Below are 19,714 nucleotides of genomic sequence, written 5' to 3' on the forward strand. Positions count from 1 at the left end.
CGCTGACTGGAACTGGCACGAACGAGGTCAACCTGGAAGTAAAGATCAGGGGCCTAGACGCAGCGGCCAATCCGGTGGCTGCCAGTGGTGCCGAACGGACGCGGATTGACAGTCTGGTGACAGTTTCTCAAGAGCGAAGGGTCCCCTCGGGTGCGAAGCTTAAACGGAGAGTCGGAGACTGGCCATGTCTCTTGGTCGTGTCAGCAGCAATGTTCAGGGCCGTCCGCAATAGAGTTGAGCACTTCTCTCGCAAGGTCAGACGAAGACATCTGAGCGTGCTGGAGCTGAGAACAAGGTTGGAGGGGTTCGTCATCCTGCTGTGTATCCGTAAAGTGTGCTGTGATTGAAGGGAGCAGGGGAGGCCATGTGAAACACGGTAAACAACGCCAGAATTGCGAGCCTGCCATGCCTGCGAGATCCTCCAACTGTCCTCAGCCCAGGTTGACAGGCCAAGTCCTAGCTCCGGCTGCGAATTGCCTGTTGCGGAGGCTTATGTAAAAGGGGCACATGACATTCAGCTTCGGCTCGCAATCAACGTTCACGTAATTTGATGAATATCGACAGTTGGAAGGACCTAAGGTGCCTGCTTGTGATGGCTGGTCAGTGGAGGCGTAGCTCGGAGAAGCCGTGCGAGCTCGAGGGAGGAAGGAAGCGAGGAAGTTGAAGGAAAGCAAGGGCGGAGGAACGGCACAGTGGTGCTTTCCGCTCCGATGCCGATCTGCGAAAAGAACCGGGGCCGACCTGCCTTGCTGGACGGAATGTCACCTTCCCACCTTCTTTTCTTTCCCACCCGACCTTTGGTTCCTGCCCACGATGAACATGTCACCATGGATGTCACTGTCCAATCTGTCAGGCACCTCCTCGCAGCCCTATTCCTTCCTTCCTAGTAATACAGACGGATACCGGTACATACCGTACTACCTTGATGCAGATGCGCCTGACACCTATCAGATGTGACGAGCGATGGTCTCAGTCACATGCATCTTGTCCCTTTTCCTTTCCCTGCGTAAGGTACCTTCGTTGCTAACTTGCATTTGCACATGCTTCAAGCCGCCGTCGACCATCTGAAAGACCACTCAAGGGCGACCTGGGTTGAATCTCGGTGGACGTCAAGTGACAAAAGAGGAATCTGGACCAGCCGCCAGCCCGCGCTGCTCCTCCACCCTTCCGCATACCTAGCCGGCTGGACTGCAGCGGATCTACCGGGACTTGGCTCATTGGATACGTTTGAGCCTTTTCGAGGTCGTCAAAATGGTGGTGGCTGCGCGCCTGCATTCATGGCCTGGTCTTTGGACCCTCGTCCTGTCAGTCCAGCCTGCACGATGGATCGATGGCTGCATGGTCATGCCTATGGCTGGGAGACCAGATTCGGTCCGCATATGGCGGTAAGCAACTACATCAACGGCGGATAACTGATAGATTAGACAGACATCAGATTAAGGAGACACGGAGACAGGTCAATATTCAGCCAGCCTCATCCTCCCTTGAAGTTTGAACCCATGGCCCGGCCCATGCAAGCACAGCAAGATGTGCGGCGCACCTTGGTCTTGGCACGCATCCCGCCGCCATAAGTGGACTGGGCTGTGTATTGTCTCTGAGCAATGAGCATCTGCGAACGAGGTGCTCTTCATCTTACTCTCGTCAAGCTGGAATGCACTCAATGGAAACTCAGGGGAAGAGAAACACGGGGCGGCAGATTCAGGGGATGAAGGCTGAAGCTCTCCTGAGTCCTGTCTCCTCCTGAGTCCTGTCTCCTCCTGTGAGGTATCCGTAAGAGGTTCCCCCCCATCGTCCACGGGTGGCCCTGGACGAGCCCTGTTCAGTGGAACCTGGTCCGAGACTTCGCCACACCTTCATCGCACACTGATCCTGTTGCGGTCAAAGTCCACCAAACTTGTGCTCACTGCGCCGTGGGCTGAGCGGTCTGGTCCATTGCTTCAGGGAGCTTTCCACCTTCCAAGCGGGCTCCCCGCTCTTCAACAATGCCCTGGAGCCCTGTACTTCAATGCCCTGGACCGGAGAGGGGCAAAGGAGGCTGGAATCGAGAGGGGCAGTCCACCGGTTTCCGCTGATTACAATCCTGGTAACCAGGCCCGGGTAACCCCCCAACACGGAGCAGTCTTGAAGTTTTGACTCCTTGTCTGTCTTCAAGTCTTGACAGCGTGGTGGACACTGACATCCACAATCTACGGCTCGTCCCATGGAGACGAACGCTTGGAACGCTTCGAGAAGAAAGAAGAATAGAAAGGGCTGAGAAAGGGCTGAGAAATTGGAGGAAGAAATTTTTCGTCTCACCCACATCGTCAGCGTTTAAATCGGATCAAGACCCGCTCGCATTGTACTGACCCCGAACTCCGCCTCGGCGGGACAAGTCCTCTTAGGTTTTCAGATCAAGTACTCCTTATTTCGAGCGAATCCAGGATTAGCTATTCGTACCTACCTGGGTAGCCATTGTAGTGTAGCTGAAGCGATCCTGAAGAGAGTGAACAAAGGAAAACGAAATCCGAACAGAACAGGGTTTCTCGGTGGTCCGTGCGTTGTTGCCGCACACCGAGTCACCGACGGCGCCGGCTCACCGAGGTCACTCGGCGGTTGTAATTGGCCACAGTTGCTCCCGCCCGTCCCGGCGCGGCTAAAGCAACAGCTCCCACTCCATTAAACCTCACCTCAAGTTCCCGCCTGCAGTCCTCAACGTGACAAACGGCATCTCCAAGGCAAAGGCAACGCCAGCCAAGGGTTCATCCACAACCACCACAACCACCACTACCAGTGCGGCAGTCAAACTTTGTTTTCACTCTCAGAGTTCCCTACAGTGGAGCTCTTGCCACTCTTTTTGTCCGTTGTCAAGTTGTGGTTGTTACAAATCCCGCCGCCTTGGCACTTCGCGGACTTTCACTCGCGCCCGGAATCGCGGCATCTCCCGCTCCTCGACCTCAACTCGACTTTGCCCGACGTCATCCATCACAGCCATGTTTTCCCGCCATGACTCTCAACCCCGTCAGACCCTGATAACCTCTTTCGTCGCCTGGAAGGCCCTCCTGCTGGCTATCGCCCTCGGCAGCGCTGTGGCGCCATCTTACGATACCTCGACGACTTTGATGCTCCAGCGCAATGAGTCTGACATCTCCATCGTCACCCGCTTGACGCGCTGGGACGCTCTCTACTTCACCCAATCCGCCAGACGTGGCTACGTGTACGAGCAGGAGTGGGCTTTCAACGCAGGTCTGCCAATTGTCGTCTCCGGCCTGGTCCGGCTTACGCGCCTACTTGGCTTCGAGGGTGATGGGACCGGTGCATTGGAGGCTGCCTTCAGCATCGTGGTCGCTCATGTAGCCCATCTGTTGGCTGCACTCATGCTGTATGAGTTGACCCTCAAGCTCTTCTCTCGACCTCGATTGGCATTCCTGTCTGCCCTGCTCCACATATTGTCTCCGGCTGGCCTATTCCTCTCGGCACCCTACGCAGAGAGTCTTTGCGCCTTCTTCTCATTCGCCGGCTACTACGTCCTCGCATCTGCCTCGAACTCTTCCAAGGGTTCATTTTCCTGGGTCACAGCTCAGATCCTGGCCGGCGCCATCTTTGGTCTCGCGACGGCCTCTCGGTCAAACGGCCTCTTGAACGGCCTCCCCTTCGCCGTCGAGTGTCTAATCAGCCTTCCCCCACTACTGGCCAGCCCTACGAGCTTGAGAAACATTGCGGCTCTGTTGGCTTCTGTCACAGGCGGGCTCCTCGTGGCAACGGGCTCCGTCGTGCCACAAGCGCTTGCCTGGTTGCGATACTGTTCCGGCGCATCCGAGGCGCGCGCATGGTGTGGGCGGACCGTGCCCAGCATCTACTCCTTTGTACAGGAACATTACTGGTATGTACTCTTTGCGCTTCACCGTCGTGTCCCTCTCTTTGGGAAAAAGATTTCTTTTCTTTCCAGCCCTACACTAGCCATGGGTCTTGTTGTCGTTGAGTCACCCCCCTCCCTTGAGTTCCTCCCTCGGGCCCCGTCGAGTGCCTTGGGTCGGTACTTGCGGAGATTTGAGGTGGGATCTGGGTTTTGTGTGGGATCGTGAATGTCACTTGTTTCCTTCAGATTCTGTTCTCGCTTGCTAATATTGGAAATCACGCAGGGGCGTTGGCTTGTTCCGGTATTGGACGCTATCGAACGTTCCTCTGTTCATTCTTGCCGCGCCGGTGCTGGGACTGCTCATGGTGTCCGGGTGGGAGGTCGTCAACAGGTCTTCGGGGTTGGCGCGGAGTCCGACGGCGGAGAAGCAGCAAGGGCAGAGTGGCACGACGTCGGTTTTGGTAGGTTGCATGGCCGCTGCCCAACTCCTGCTTGCCGCCTTGGCGATCACGACGTACCATGTCCAGATCATCACCAGGATCGCGTCCGGGTATGCGGTGTGGTACTGGTGGGTTGCCGGCTGTCTGCTGGACGACGGTGCCGACGGCAAGAGACGGGACGTTGGCGGCAAAGTTGTCATCTTTTCGGTAATGTACGCCATGATTCAGGGTGTGTTGTTTGCGTCCTTCCTTCCTCCTGCTTGAGATACCCGGGTTCTGCCGCTTCGGCGCATGGATCTCAGTTCGTCATATTGAATAAACTTTTCTTCTGGCATCGAGTCCCATGATGGGGGAACCTTTCATATCAACGCCATTCACTGCATATGGGATGATGACCAAGAGTGTCGGCCACTTCGGATAGCCTGGAAAGCTCATGGACCTGTATCTGGACCCTGTCTGTTTGCTGGCAGACTAGCCAAGCAAACCTAAAGCCTTGTGCATGAGGTGTAGTCAAAACAATGTGACTCGAGCATATACAGTGATGTCATGCTTCTATGTGTCAGTTGACGTCTATGTCAAGTTCATGTCATCTCCATGCCACGAAATTTTCTATCCCAGGGTCTCTCAGGGTCCAAGATCATGACTGAAGGCTAATGTCGGATGACCATCAGTGGCCACTTCAGCATCCGAGTGTCTTAAGTCATGAGTCGCATTGCAACAGCTCGACACAGTTTTGCACCACCGCCTAGCCTCATAGCAGGTATGAGAGAAGAAATACAGTAAGGGCAAACTCCTAGTCATAATGAGACAGTGGTGATTCTGTGGATGAACTATACGAGAATGGTCGATTATGGACACCTTAATGTCAGTTTGCTGTCAAGAATGTCCTGAATATGCCCTTTATTGTGGAAAAAATAGTAAAACCAGGTCACTTGCGCCATCTGCCCGTCTATGGTCTATATCGATGTGATCTGTCACCCTACTCACCGTTTTGGCTTGTTCTCGACGTACCGCTGGCGAATCAAGCAATGCTTGGGTTATAGCATGTAATAGTGATGCTTTCCAAAAAGGCGAGCCTGACACGACGAACACTGCCTTTAATGGGGGCTTATTTGAGTTTTACCAAGAACGAAGTCCAACACGCAGTCGAGTGGTCGTCATGAATCACCTTCAAAGCTATTAATTCTTGGGACAGAGATTACGACCCCTGAACCAAATTCTCTTCCGACCCAATGTCAGTGGTGGTGTTATTGCTAGCCTGAGTAAAGTAGTAATTCGAGCCAGAGTGTCAATGGAAGCCACCATAGCTGCCGGATCCTGATGCCATCTTCGTAACGCTTAACCTCGTATGGTCAACATTCAATCGTCGTAGAGTAAAGACTTGAATTTACAAGCCAGTGTTCAAGAACGTGCGGCGCGATCTCTCCACCCATCAAATCCCTTCCAGTGCTCACCCTGTTCTTCACACTCGTATCATTGATGGTTTCCCGTAGTATTGCGATTCGTTCCCTACAAGAGCAATGCTTAGTATATAAACGAAATAAACGAAGCAGGCAGCACTGACGAAAAGAATGTCGTCACGAGGAGAACTTGCGCCAATGATCAGCCCTCTACTGAGGAGGCTGTTGCTTAACCTCACGGAAGTACTTCAAGGTACGAGCAATTCTCTCGGGCTCAAGGGTGAAGTCGTCCTCAAACCGAAGTTCCTTGCGCAAGATGTTTATATCGCGGCGGCGGACGTCCTGGAATTGGTGAATCTCAAGCCAGAAGTGCAAGTGAGCGATGCTAATGAAGGGGTCGGCTTGGCCAACGACGAACTTGATAATCCGAACCGCAAAGTCATCGCCAGGGACCGTCGCGTTATTGCAGTAAACGTGCGACGAACGACTGGGAATGTAGTCGTCGTCACTGTTCAGCCAGGCGGCAGCAAAGGTCTTTTGGCGATGGTCATAGTTGAAGAAGCCCGTCAGTTGAAGAAAGACGCGGAGCTCGTGACCGCTTATGGGGAAGGCCTTCTCGTTGTCACCGACGACTAGACGGATGGCAAAGGCCACACGCTGGTCGGGGGCGTTGACCGCGGCGTTGATCACCTCATACTCGAAACCATCAGGACTCTGGCGAAAGTAGTCAATGACAGAGACGCCAAAGTGATCGGGGAACGGCCCGGGGAACTCCAGGGGCAGATGTCCGTGATCCTCCTCGGATTTAAGAGTGTCGACGATCGCCTCGTCTCTCTGTGGATTAATCAGTACGTCTGAATTGTTTGATACCAGGGCAGATAATCACCTTGTTTGAGTTGCGAGTGGTCCAGTCGCCGCGCCAAATGAAGCAACCCTCAGCTTCATACTTTGCCGCTGCTTCGCTGCAGTCGCTAATCACGTAGGCGAAGTCGGCGGTTGGAGTGACGGGCAGAGGGATAACAAGGCCATTTTCAACCTCGAGGGTACCCTCGGCAGAAGCTCCCTCCATTTCTGCCATTGTTTGCCTGGCTGATGATATGGAAGCTGAAGGAGTGATGATGTCTGGGGCTGGAAACGGATAGAGCCAATGGATTTGTGAAAGGATGTTCAGAGTGGCTTCATTAGGGCTTGGTTTCCCTCACTCCTCCGCTTGTCACGTCGATTTGCCTACGTATACGCGCGGGAAGCCGAAAGATCAGAGACCGCCGTCTTTGAGCTGAGCTATTGGCTTCTTTGCCTGGACTTCACATAGACTAGGGGGCTCATTGTCTGGCTTTGAAAGGCTATGAGCATATGCAACACCAAAAAGGCAAACAGCAGAGTGAACAAGGAGTCCTTCCATTGATTCTAAAAGCTATGTGCTATCCAAAAGCACAGAAAGGCCTGCTGTTGAAGGCCAGGGGTATAGAGTCTAGAGTAGGTCAGAATAGGTCATCAGCAGAACGAGTAGGCTCTATGTTGCCACGTCGTCTTCATTAGGATTAAATGCGAATGGGAAAGTAAAGTCCTTAGAAAACGAAAACTTCGTAAATCGCACTGCTTAGTCGCTGTCCTCGTCCCGGCCTGGCCATACAAGCTTCCTTCTGATGACAGCACGAGCACAGCAAAAGCCAACAAACAGCCAAACGGCCACTAGCATGATGGTGAACACTGTGGCTAACCACAGCAAACCCTCGTTGCCGAAGGCCTCGCCTATGCGGATGGTGGCAATGGTGAAGCCGACGTTGGGGAAGACGAAACTCCACCAGCTGAGGTGGAACGAGTGATCCGGCATGCCGAACATTGTAGAGAGACAAGCGGAAGAGAAGAACCAGAAGGAGAGGCCCCACAGGAAGACGGCGGTAAACAAGGCTACAGCCCGTACGGCGAATGCGACGGTGCCAGGGTTCTCCATGCCGTACAGATAAGCCGCATCGCGGAGGGAGTCGGAGATGATGGACCCTTCGGACGCAATGAGACGGGGCAGGTTAGAGCCCATGGCTACCAAGGCCGCGGCAGTGAAGCTTGGTGGCCCGACGGCGATGAACATGCCAGGGCGTTGGACGGGGAGACCGATAGTCATGAGCCGTGAGAGATACGTCGCGTACATGAATGCCGAGACGAGGAAGCCAAGCCCCTGAGCCGCGAGACCTGCGCCCAGCATAGCAGCGGCTTGGTTCGGCGGCTGCGAGGCGGCCATGAAGCCCGCCAGCGTACCTGACAACATGACGGGAAAGATGGGTAGAATCCACGCCGGAGTCATGCTATCTAGGGATAGTCTTCTGCGGCCGGTGAAGAGGAGGTGGTACATGCCGACGGAGGCGAAGAAGGTGACGACGAGGTAGATCCAAAAGCACACCCTCAACGTGACGATGAGCCACGGACCGCATTTCGGAACGGCGTAGTGTTGGATGTTTGAAAGGGCGGCGGCGATGGAGAGGAAGAAGGTCGGGATGAAGAGGGATTCTGAAGGGTGCGTGATGGCTTTTGCTGGCGTCTTTCGGAAGAAGGAGAAGCGGAGGCATAGAGCCAACGTGATGAGGAAGATGAGGACGATGTCGAGAAGGAAGACGATGAGGCCTATCGTGTCGAGACCGCGGAAGCGGTGGGGAGTCTCGGCGAGGAGGAGGGCGATGCCGCCTGTTGACATGCTAGTGGGAGGTGTCAGTGAGATGCAGGGGGGGCTAGGCCGGGCAAGCCAGCGGGAAGCCGGCCGGCACGGGACGAGGCATGAGACTTACGTTAGGGTGTACCATGCGAAAGTGAAGTGGTGGATGCGTTCGCGCAGAGAGACCTTTTCAAGGAGGGTGTTGGTCCTGCTTTTTGTGCGGGAGAGGGTGGCCATGAGGGCATTTTGAGGTGGCTCGTCTGAAATTTGGCCCTCGTCCCTGGTCCGGGTTGAGGCCTTGGAGACGACATCTGCGAATTTGTGTGAGTGAGTGAGACTGAGCTTGAGAGGGAGAGCATAGTACTGACTTATCGGTTCGTCTGCGGCGGCCATTATGGTGAATGTGACATGAGAACACCGTGTCTTGTGAGGTTTTCAGAGTGAGAATGCTGACTGAGATGATGGGTTGTGAGATTCGATTGATGGCTTCTTGGATGCAACTTGGACGTGATTTCTTGTTCGAGGTTCCTGGCGCTCAGATGATCGACGTCACTGCACTTTGGGCCGCCGATGGGATGGTCCAACATTAAATTAAGAGTCTGCAGCAGATGAGTCAGCCAACCTCTGCGGCGGTTCCAAGCTGCGGGTCAAGCTGGCGAGTCGGTATTGGAGTGATGAGAAAAGGGGCGGTCGTATGATTTGAGTATTTTTGGGCTTTTTGTTCCTGGGATGTAAACTGGCTGGCCGCTGCGCGGCGGGAATAACGAGCCATACGTAAGATAAGTGAGGATGAACAGCGGTCTGGAAAATTCTTGATCGGCAGGGCCGAATTGAGGCCGGGCAACGGTTCGTTTCGGAGGCGGCGAGCTACTGCCGGCGTGGCGCCGTGCCATCGGGTCTTGGGTGTGTTGGGCGGACGGGTGCATGGGTGCCCCTCACATGAAAATCTTAGGAACAAGTTTACATGGTCGTGTCTGTATCACAACTTCGCAGTTCGAACTATCAAGAGTCGGAAGAGGGACTGGTCTCATCTCATCTTTGGTGGGAGCAGAGATGTTCATTTTTCACGACCATTGCTCGTCTTCCACTATGGATGGTCGTCCACAGATGTGAAGCAATCAAGCGGCTATCCGTCAATAAAGACCAGATGAGGTGGAACGTCCCTCACATGAACAGCCTTGACCACGAGTGTTCGCAGAGGCGAAATTGTCATGCAGGGGCACAGTGGCCGTCAAATGCTTGAAATCTGGAGAATTCGGCACTTGTCGCGACTTGATGAACAAGGCACGATAACGGACCGGACAGTTGGTGCTTCCTCAGATCCTGGGCCCTGAGGGCTAAAGACGAGGCAGCAAGATCTTGACGCGCATGCAAGAAAGCCTTCTCCTAGGTCTCATGTGAGGATTGAAAATGGATTTGCCCAGGCCCTGAATCGATGGTTTGCAGGACGCAGGCAGACCAGAGACAACGTGGCCGCCGATTCATGTGACAAAGTTCAGGTTCAAGAATGGAATCAGTCACTGTGAGAGTGAAACACGGCTGCTTCTGGTAGCTCAAGCGTGGTAAGTGAGCACGCAGAGATGGAGTGGATGATTGCGTCTTCCGAGTGCCGCCTTCGGCGAGCTGAAAGAGAAAAGAAGCGCATTGACCTGGTCAATGTCTATGATGCTCACAGCAGCGAGTAGGTACGGATAGATGTGGCGCGAGGTGGCCTGCAGACGAACAGGCCTAGGTAGTCGGGCCGGGAACGTTCGGCCGGTTCCCCGCCGTGCCCGCCTGTGGGCAGATATCGTCCGGTCAAGCATGACTAATGAGCGGATTGGCATGCGAGAAGTTGGCGAGTGGTGCTTGGCTGCTCCTTAGTTTGAGGCTGTTGTTGGCCGTAATGCGGTGCAAATAAAGCTGTGGGCGTGACTGGGACGGCTTGCTCGATACCTGCCTACCGATTGGCGTAGGTGAATTTCGACGAGGATAGTCACGTAGACATGGGTAGCAATGCAGGTTGCCGACATGTTGGCAGCATGTTGGAACGCGTGGTTTATGCTTTTTGCAGTGTCGCAGCCGTATCCGTAACGTGAAAGAGGATGAAGACGACGATTTGGCGTTGGTGGCGTTGACCTGATTTACTGTCGTAGAAGACATTGATGGGCAAGGTCAGAGAAGTGTATCAAGGAAGGTCGTCTTAAGGTAGGTAGGTAGGTAGGTAGGTAGGTAGGTAGGTAGGTAGGTAGTTAAGATGCAGTGATATGTGAGCAATCAGGTTCTGCGCCTGTTGTCTCATCTGGAGTAGCGCAAGTACGGCGATGCAATATCGAGTCCGCCAGTCAGTGTTGACTGAACATGCTGCGGCACAGTCTGCACATGTAACTCGATGAGACGTGGTTGAGGTGTGGTGTTTGCTGTTGGTGGCAGATGTTGGCTGTGGTTGTAGTTGTAAGGTAGTTGTGATGATTGTGCCCTTCAACAGAAGCCTCGACCTTCTCATTCAATACCTATTGGTGGTGGGTTTTGATATGTAGTTCTCAGTCTGATTCAGGCGACAAGATACTTGTCAAGACTTGGAGGCTCAAAGAGGGGCCATTCGGGGTCTTTCCTCCCGCTCAGATGGCCTTCCTACCTAACGGAAGGCACTTAGCAGTGCGAATGGCGGCAAGCGCTGGGATGCAGCTGTCACTGAGAGCGGAAGCCGAAGCCCGAAAGGAGGGAAGGAAGGTGCATCAAAGTGGGTACCTACAGCTTACCTAAGGCACTCACGTACCGCAGTACCAGGTACCCACGTTGGCACGTACCTTACCTCCAGGAAGGCAGAGGCAAGGCTGCCAAAGGTGCGTAAGGTCCTCTACCTCGTTGGGAGGGTCTTCTGACATCAGATGTATCCCCACACCAGCTCTTGTAGCAGAGATACTTGGGAGCTCACCTTGCCTCGCCGGCCCTCCCCAGCAAAGGTGAGGCCCAGGCTGCTGTTCTACTGCATCATCACTCCCTCCGCGCCCTCTACCTAGGCACCTACCTAGGTAAGGTAAGGTACTCCGTAGGTTAGGTAGGTACTTGAATGCGTAGGTACGCTGTAAAGGTGCTGCAAAGGCCGCCGACCGAATACCGTCACCCGTCACCCGTTCCCCGGTGAGTACGTGCCCGCTTCTGTTGCCTCTCCCGCTCCGACCACAGCTGCACACCTGCATCCCGTATGCATCTCTCTTTTTATTTTCTTCTTCTTCTTCCTCCTCCTCCTTTCCAGACGGCTTGGGACGGGGCAGTATTAGATTGCATTGCCATCCAACACCATTTCTTCTTGTTCTTGTCCTGCTTCTTTTTCTGTTCAGATTTCCCCTTGTCCCAGGTATTCTTTGCGGTGCTCATATCCCCGCCAAATACTGTACTGGGACGACCAAACGGGGGTTCTGCGGAGACACAAGACCCAGACAGCATCATCGTCCATTATTCATCATTGGTCGAACTTCCAACAAAACGACACAATTGACCACCATTGCTAGACAACCACTTCACCCAGCGTCCACCAGAATCCGACCTGGTTTCCCGCGACGTTCCCCCTCCTCTTCGACTTCTTCCTGACGTCCTCTTCGTACCACCACCCATCCGCTGATCCGTCGACTGTCGTCTCGCCTCGCCTTCAATCTCGCGCTGTATCCCCCCGGATCAACGCACGCCCCGCGACCGACGACACCCGACCTCCACGGACGCCCCCAGCTGCATTGCATCTCAGCTGTGGTGTGGGAGCGGGAACTTGATTCCTGCTGCACCTGTGCGACCACCCCGATCGTTGCTACCCCTCCGCTCGGTCGCTCATATCCAGAGTCGCAAAACACCTCCCACCCATACTCCTAGTGTCTAGTGTCGAAGACACGACGCCATCGCCGCCATGGACGAGACACCGGGGCCGCAGCCCTCCAACCATGCCGCAGCCTTGTCTGCTGCCTCAACCGCACACTTCCTCTCTAGCCACTTCGCTTCGGTCGATACCATCTCAAGATCAAACTCCCCCGGTCCGCCCTACACCAAGAACGACGAGGACGACAAGAAGCGATACCGCCCGCGCACATTTAGCTACTTCAATCACCTGCCCTTCCCCGTCGAAGAGGAATCACAGCGCGATGCCGCTCTGGCCGGTATTCTGAAGCATCTATACATCGCCATCAAGGCCGAAGACTTTAGCCCCGGTGCTTTGCACTGGACAAGGGAGCTCACGGGATGGCTGAATCTCAAGTTTGAGATGACACGGGAGCTTCGCTCAACCTTGGCCAAGCTTTACTATCACCTGTGTCTCGCCCCTGGACTTGAGCCAAGTACTGCCGATCGCTTCCTGCGCATGGTTGTTATCCTGACGAGGTGCGCTGCTACTCATCCATACGCTTCTTCCCAACCAACCTTGTTTCTCCGTACCTGACCAGCCGCTGACCAATTTCCTCGTGCAGAAAGTACCACTACCTCAAACCCGTCGATGACCTCCTACTCGATTGGCGCCCCTTATGGCGCGAGATCAAGGCTTTGGTGCTTCCATCAGAGGTTGCTTCACACCAGACAAACCGCCGCCGCTCCCAGAAGCAACTGTGGAAACTGTGCCTCCATGCCCAGACATACTTCGACCCCAAGGACCGCAAGCAAATGCTCGACGAATTCCTACCCTACTTTAGCACATCGGATGTCTCGAACGCCTATATTGTCGTCGGAACTATCAACGCGCTGCTTCCCACCGATGCTGCCCCAGAAAACGTGCCGTGCTCTCAGCCGCAAGAGTTCATGCCTACACTATTCCACCTGTGGTCTTTGATTGCGAGATCCAAGAGCTTCGATGTCTTCTTCATTGATCTCTACTCCCGCATGGCGAGGGACTTTTTGCAGGCCTCCAATACATCCTTTGATGCCCACGGTATTTTCACCAGGGAACAGTCCGATTGGATTTTCACTGCCGTTCTTCGCTTGACAGAGATTCCGGTCGGCCAGTCCAATTCCCCATACTCGACACTGGACTACTCTTCAGGCTTGGGCTTGTATCTTGAGAAGGACAAGAAGAAATACCCTACGGCTTATATGATCGCCAGGTGGATTGTGTACTCTCTGTCGCCCAAGTGCTTGGAGCAAGAGAGCTCGATTCTGGCGAGCCTCGAGGGCCTTCTGGAAGCCATCGACACATTCTACCACCCTTCCAACGTGGGATCGTGGACCACCTTTTTGGGTCAGTTCACCGTCTACCTGACAGATATCTTTGTGTCTCGATGGAACCGCGAAAAGAGCGGCGAGCTGGATACGCCAGAAGATCGCAAGATCACTCCCGCTTTGAAGCAACGATTCGTGTCTGCCCTCAAGGAGGTTACATACATGGGTCTGTTCTCCAAGAGCAACAGAGTTGCACATTACTATTACGCATCGCTTCAAGGACTGGCATACCTCGAGCCAAATCTCATTCTGCCTGGAGCTTTGCAGCGATTTTACCCAAGTTTGCAGGGTCTCGTCGAAGTGCACCGGACAACGTCAAGTTTGAATGGCCTGCAAATGATTGCCAACGTCATGTCCAAGACCAAGGGCTTCCGTTGCCACATCACCGCTCTTTTGGCTCTTGCACTTCCGGGCATCGATGCCAATGACTTGGGCAAGACGCAGTACACATTGAACTTCTTCCAGAGTGTCGCCTACAGTATTCCCATGGTGCCTCTTGTCAAGGATGGCGATTACGTCCACGACACCAGCTTGGCCATGCAGTGGGTACAGGGTGAGATGGAACGCATGGAGCGTGAGGGCCAGGATATCAAACTGGACTACGAAACCGAGCTTTCCGACGAGGACGAAGCGAACGTCCTCAGATCATCGACAGCTGGACTCGGCGAGTTCGTCATCGCCCTCTTGGGCAAAGTCTTTACGCTCTTGGAGAATCTGCCCGATGCTTCCCACATCAGGGGAGGCACGCCTGAGGACAATGTTATCAACGCGTTGCCGGCAGCCCTCTCGCCTCTCTTCGCATCACTGTCCCCTGAGCTTTTCGACACAGCCCTCGAGAAGCTCGCTTCCTTCGTCTCGACTCACGTCGTGCACCAGGCTAGAGACGCAATGGCCTGGATTCTCAATGCCCTCTGCAAGGTCAACCCCGAAAAGACTCTCAAGGTCTTCATTCCCATGCTCATTGTCAACATCCGAAATGAAATTGACTTCAATCATGCTGCATCAGACCGAAGCAGCGGCACTGACTACTTGCCAAGAGACCGTGCTCTTGTTTGGCATGTGAGCATGCTAGGCATGGCTGTTGTACATGTTGGTAATGAGGTTTTGAAATACCAGACCGAGCTCCATGACATTGCAAAATACATGCAAGAAAAGTGCCGTGGTCTACCCACCATTCACATTTCCAACTACATTCACCACCTGCTACTGAACCTGACACACACCTATCCCATCGACACGGCTTTGTACGAGCCCGATGTTATCAAGCACGGACTCGATGTCACCGACTGGGGAAAGACAACCTCTCCTGCTGATCTTACAATCAAGTGGCATCGACCTTCGGCTGGAGAAGTGCAATTTGCTCTGGAGCTGTTTGATTCTCAGACCAAAGCAGCCACAAAGACGCTGGATCTCTTGATGAGCGAAAAGCCTCCAGTCAGCCGAACGGGAAAGAACAAGGAGTGGTCGGATGAGGTCTCTCGGCTGTTCCAACAGATAAGGTTGGTCATCTCTGGAGTGGCAACGTTATTTGATGCGCACCGTGCCTCCGGCGAAAGCCCGAATGGTCAATCCAGTGTGGACGGCGAAGGCGACACAGAAATGAATGATGACGATCCTCTCGCTGAGGCGGCCGAAGACGAGGAGACACGACCTCAGTACCGCTACGACGCTGGATATCTCTTGACTGTCGAAGATCCTGCCTACCACAAGCTGCATGAGCTGAGGGAGGATGTGGGACAACTGCTGTGCCGAAGCCACGAGTTTCTCAACCAAAATCAAGAAGACGACGTCTCTTGTTTCACGACGCTGTATGCGGCCTATCGGACCTGGATTACTGACGTTGGCATTGAGCGGTCTGCCCATCCGCTGGAGAGACACCTTCGCCTATACAAGTCGGACATCTCTGCATTCAAGATCAGTGGCCTTCGCAAAGTGTACCCACGACCACTGCTGATCAAGCGAGCGGATGCGTACCAACTCCTCCGTGTCAAGCACAATGCATCAGCGCGACAAAAGAGTGACCTGGATAAACAACTCTTGCTCAACCTTGCCCAGTCATCTGTTTCCCCTTACGCTGATGTCAGGCGTGTCGCACAAAGCGCTCTCGATTCGTCTCTCAAAGCCCTTATTGGTGGTCGGCCTCTCGTGATCCCAATTCTTTTGGACAGACTCCGAGTAGCTCTGGACGAAGTCGACCACGATCGCATCAAGGGTGCCATGTATACCCTGTTCTTCACTGGCTTATTGAGGACGATGGTCAAGGACTGGAGATTTGCTCCGGATGCGCTCAAACTGTACCTTCGTGCTGGTACCATTGACAAGCCCAGCATTCAGCAGCTCAACGCTACGGCGCTTTTCCCTCTGCTGGACTTTGGCAAGCCTTTTGAGCGAATGATCATCGTCAACCAAGACTTTGTCGAGAAGATCCAACCTTCAGACGACTGCTCCAAAGCCATAGAAAGTCGCCACAACTTCATTGTTCAACGGCGAGAGCGTGTCGAGAAGAAGAAGCTTGCGCTAGGCTTGGAGTTGACCGAAATGGCCAAAGCAGCTCACTGGAAGATCGCGTCTCGATGCGCAATCTTTGCCAGCAACATGTGCTTGCGCTTCGACACGGTCGCGCCTCCTGAGTTCATCGCTTTAGTGACAGAGGGTATCAACGACACTCACCCTGGCCTGCGCTCCAGCTACATGGCTGCATTTACCAGCGTTTTCGAAGCTGTAGAGATGCGTGCTGCTTATGACCACACCTACCGCAACTATCTTCTTGAGAAGGAAAAGGACCGGAACAAGATCACGATTGAGGTCCCCAAAGGCGATGCAGCCTTCACGCAGAAGTATCTGGATGCATTTGCCGGCAGTCCCGAGACTGCAGAGTACATGGTTGACTCTGATCATCCAGGATGGCTGGTCTGGGGCAAGAAGTTCCTCGCATCGCGTGCGAAACCCATGCCTTTCACCGATTATGACGACACCGAGACGGCGGTCCGGAAGCAAATCGGCCAACTGATCACGAAGGAGTGGCTGAAGACATGTTTCGACTACCTCAAGCAGGAACCTCGCGATGCGAACGCTGATAGATTCCGCATGGGCAACGTGTACATGTTGATGCACGTGTTTGATCTCATGCATTATGGGGGCACTGCGATCAAGCTAGATGACGTCAAAGAACTCACCAATGAAGTCTATGGCGACGGCAGCGACAAGCATCAACACCGTGCTACGGCAGAGATCATCGCGGCGCTTCTGTGCGGATCAAGCGATGATCCGCCCGAATTCCGCGACAAAGTATGGGGATTCGCCGCGCCTCTAATGCTGAAGGTCCTTAACGAGGACCTCACACCGGAGAACTTGCAGTACTGGGTCTCATGCTTGCATCTGACGGTTGACCCGAAGGATCCGCGTAGGTCGCACGAGCTCGTTGACGCATTGAGTTCTTTCCGGCTGGATATGTCTTCCAATGCTGCCTTCAAGGAGTCCAGCAAGGTCCAGGTTCTGGAGTTCATTATCACAGACTCGGGCTGGCACTTCCGTCACGAGAAGCCCATTCTCGCAGACTTCCTCGCACACATTGACCACCCCTACAAGACCGTGAGAGAAGCCATGGGCCGCGTCATTGCCACCATCTATCGAACCCGCTATCACGAATCCTTCGAGAACGTCGATAAGTTGCTGGAGGCCAACAAGTCGGCCTCATCTCTCGGTCTTCGCCCGTACGAGGCAAGCAAGGAATTTTCCGAGACTATGCTTGAGATCTTCGACCGTCTCGAGAAGTGGCGACATGAACGTACCCCTGGTCAACAGACACCTTCGTCCTACACCAGTGGTTCGAAGACTGTCTTGACCTGGCTTGATAGCACATTGTCGTCACAGGAATGCACACAGCTGATGCCATTCTTCCCTGAGCCTTTCATGGAACAGCTTCTACACATGATGGACGTCAAGGAGGATCCCGAGCTTATGAGGCTCGCCTACCACGTTTACCGTCATCTGCCGAACATTCCTTTCAGAATTGGCGAAGATGGGGCTTTCATTGATGCACTGGTCCGCATCGGCAAGTCTGCCACGAGCTGGCATCAGCGGCTGCGATCCATGGTCAACATGCAAGTCATTTACTTCCGTCGCCTGTTCCTCATCGAGAAGAAGCAACGGGACATCTTGTTCAACGCCGTCAGCGATATGCTCGCCGACCCCCAACTCGAAGTCCGCTCTTGCGCATCGGCCACGTTGGCCGGCATGATTCGATGTTCGCCAAAGCAAATTCGCGACCCCACCATTGAACTCCTCAAGAAACGCTTCGAGAACGAGCTTCGCCTTAACCCCATGCCCAAGAGGAAGCTCCCAGGCACTGAGACGCCTGTGGACAACAACAAGCAGATTGTGCGTCGTCACGCTGCTGTTCTAGGTCTCGGAGCACTCATCGAGGCCTTCCCATACGCCACACCGCCCCCGTCCTGGATGCCGGAGGTGCTTCAAATCCTTGCTACTCGTGCTGCTAGTGATCCTGGCGTGGTTGGCAAGGCTACCAAATCAATTTTGTCCGACTTCAAGAAGACAAGACAAGATAGCTGGAGTGTGGATCAAAAGGTACAGTCCATCATTTTACCCTCAGCCTCGTGTTGGATATCGTCTAACAAATCAACAGTACTTCACATCAGAACAGCTCGAGGATTTGGAAGGTGTGCTCTGGAAGAGTTATTTCGCATAGTCGGCGCGACATGGCTCAAGCATGTAGCGTGCATGCGTGTGTTGATTCGGTTTAGGACATGGGCAGTCATAAAAGGCATGGTGACGGAATGATATCCACTGGGGGAGGCAGGATTGCATGGCCTTGATAGATAGGCCCAGGATAAATAAACATTGTGCTTGTGAATTTAGTAGACTTTGTAGTTCATATCCATGCTTTGATCGTACATATTGATAACCTCGACTGCTTTGGCTTCGGAATCTATCCAAAGAGTTGTTTGTCTTCGCGAGGGACTTGGGAGACCTACCTGTGAGCTCGTAGTCTTGTCGCAAGGCTCCGATCAGCTGGGGACCAGGTATGGATGCCTCGAGTCACGACATGTGTCGGGAGACTAAACCTTATTTCGAGCACGTTCAATGCGACGAACTCAGCCTACGCGACGCGGCGTTCTGGAACAGTCTGACACGCCCAGTTTCCAGGGTCCAAAGGGCTGATGCCAAGTCCTTCTCCCGCGGTGTGATATGGGCAATGGGCGCGCGGCAGCAGGGACAGGATGCTCGCTGTCGCCGTTTCGGAGTCTCAGGCCCTGACATCTGAGACGTCCCGACGGGGCGGTTCACCGTCCTCGTGCGAGAATGACTCGCAGGGCGAGCTCAGGTCTGGGCTGGAGTTCAGCTTAGTAGTTGCCTTGTTTTGCCTTGGCTTTTTTGAAGCATGGAGAGGTGTATATGAACTGGATGAACCACGCTGTCGTGTTCAGGTTTGGTTCGTCTTAATTATCAGGTCATCAGCTCGTCCAGCACAGTATTCACACGACTCATCCCTCTCTACCTTACGCGATACAACAACTTCCCCCACACCTTTGCTCCAATAAACGAAACAGCCAAGATGAAGACCACCATCGCAACACTTGTTCTCTTCGTTACCATGAGTCTAAGCGCCAAGACGACTTCCCTCTGCAAAGACGTGGGCAACAAGGTTATTGAGGATAATGGGGTCTGTTCTACGGCCGGAGGTGCTCCTCTTGGCAAGGGCGTAAGTTACCATGAACATACCATGGACGTGTCTCAGAGGATGTCGTACTGACGAGGGAATGAATCTGTTGCTTTGACCAGTCCAATGCTCTTGTCAAGTCGAGGTTTGACATTGCCTGTGATGATAAATTGGGTACGGTTCAGGCTACTGGGGAGGCTTGCGAGCCCTAGATATGGAGCGGTGGATTCATTTGGTCATTCAAGTCGTTTAGCGGTGCATTCAAAAAGCGTCATTCCAGCGATGTGATCTTCAATACTAGTCTTCATTTGAGGTTTCGATGTCCACAAACTCATACTATCAGTGTTGATGAATTGATTGGGGCAGTTACATCGGACGAGGTCTTGTCCACAGTCGGCGGGGATAAGACGGAGACAAGACGGAGACGATGCGCAACAACGGCACGTCAAATGGATTGTGCCATCTGAACTATCTTTTGCGTTTGACGTGGAGGGGGTCTACTTCAATTCGGTATGAAGAAATGGGTGCTTGCCTTGT

At 53.8% G+C, this 19,714-nt stretch overlaps 6 protein-coding genes across 6 annotated transcripts; 3 read left to right on the forward strand and 3 right to left on the reverse strand.

Annotated features, from left to right (window-relative positions):
• Positions 1 to 1,424: 1,424 nt before the first annotated feature.
• Positions 1,425 to 2,572, reverse strand: BDP81DRAFT_434454 (uncharacterized protein). Its single transcript, XM_060590964.1, has one exon. The coding sequence runs from the start codon at positions 2,299 to 2,301 to the stop codon at positions 1,879 to 1,881; it is 423 nt and encodes a 140-aa protein (XP_060441824.1). The 5' UTR covers positions 2,302 to 2,572; the 3' UTR covers positions 1,425 to 1,878.
• A 397-nt stretch (positions 2,573 to 2,969) lies between these two features.
• BDP81DRAFT_326951 (mannosyltransferase) lies at positions 2,970 to 4,539 on the forward strand (the record flags this gene model as incomplete). Its single annotated transcript, XM_060585105.1, has 2 exons — positions 2,970 to 3,859; positions 4,119 to 4,539. 2 exons carry the CDS (start codon positions 2,970 to 2,972, stop codon positions 4,537 to 4,539), a joined length of 1,311 nt encoding a protein of 436 aa, XP_060441825.1.
• A 1,346-nt stretch (positions 4,540 to 5,885) lies between these two features.
• BDP81DRAFT_408830 (uncharacterized protein) lies at positions 5,886 to 6,858 on the reverse strand (the record flags this gene model as incomplete). Its single annotated transcript, XM_060589058.1, has 2 exons — positions 6,562 to 6,858; positions 5,886 to 6,509 (listed from the first exon to the last, which is right to left on the reverse strand). The coding sequence occupies exons 1-2, from the start codon at positions 6,751 to 6,753 to the stop codon at positions 5,886 to 5,888; spliced, it is 816 nt and encodes a 271-aa protein (XP_060441826.1). The 5' UTR covers positions 6,754 to 6,858.
• Positions 6,859 to 7,052: 194 nt separating this feature from the next.
• On the reverse strand, positions 7,053 to 8,715 carry BDP81DRAFT_483293 (C4-dicarboxylate transporter/malic acid transporter; the record flags this gene model as incomplete). The annotated part of the gene is made up of 3 exons (XM_060595049.1): positions 7,053 to 8,365; positions 8,456 to 8,633; positions 8,691 to 8,715. 3 exons carry the CDS (start codon positions 8,713 to 8,715, stop codon positions 7,276 to 7,278), a joined length of 1,293 nt encoding a protein of 430 aa, XP_060441827.1. The 3' UTR covers positions 7,053 to 7,275.
• A 3,487-nt stretch (positions 8,716 to 12,202) lies between these two features.
• BDP81DRAFT_397129 (GPI mannosyltransferase) lies at positions 12,203 to 18,205 on the forward strand (the record flags this gene model as incomplete). Its single annotated transcript, XM_060588275.1, has 3 exons — positions 12,203 to 12,669; positions 12,756 to 18,084; positions 18,143 to 18,205. 3 exons carry the CDS (start codon positions 12,203 to 12,205, stop codon positions 18,203 to 18,205), a joined length of 5,859 nt encoding a protein of 1,952 aa, XP_060441828.1.
• Positions 18,206 to 19,029: 824 nt separating this feature from the next.
• BDP81DRAFT_434458 (uncharacterized protein) lies at positions 19,030 to 19,526 on the forward strand. The gene is made up of 2 exons (XM_060590965.1): positions 19,030 to 19,219; positions 19,300 to 19,526. Exons 1-2 carry the CDS (start codon positions 19,073 to 19,075, stop codon positions 19,387 to 19,389), a joined length of 237 nt encoding a protein of 78 aa, XP_060441829.1. The 5' UTR covers positions 19,030 to 19,072; the 3' UTR covers positions 19,390 to 19,526.
• The last annotated feature ends 188 nt before the right edge of the window (positions 19,527 to 19,714 follow it).

This window comes from Colletotrichum phormii, assembly GCF_030913505.1.
Source record: "Colletotrichum phormii strain CBS 102054 chromosome Unknown BDP81scaffold_18, whole genome shotgun sequence".
Taxonomy (NCBI): Eukaryota; Fungi; Ascomycota; class Sordariomycetes; order Glomerellales; family Glomerellaceae; genus Colletotrichum; species Colletotrichum phormii.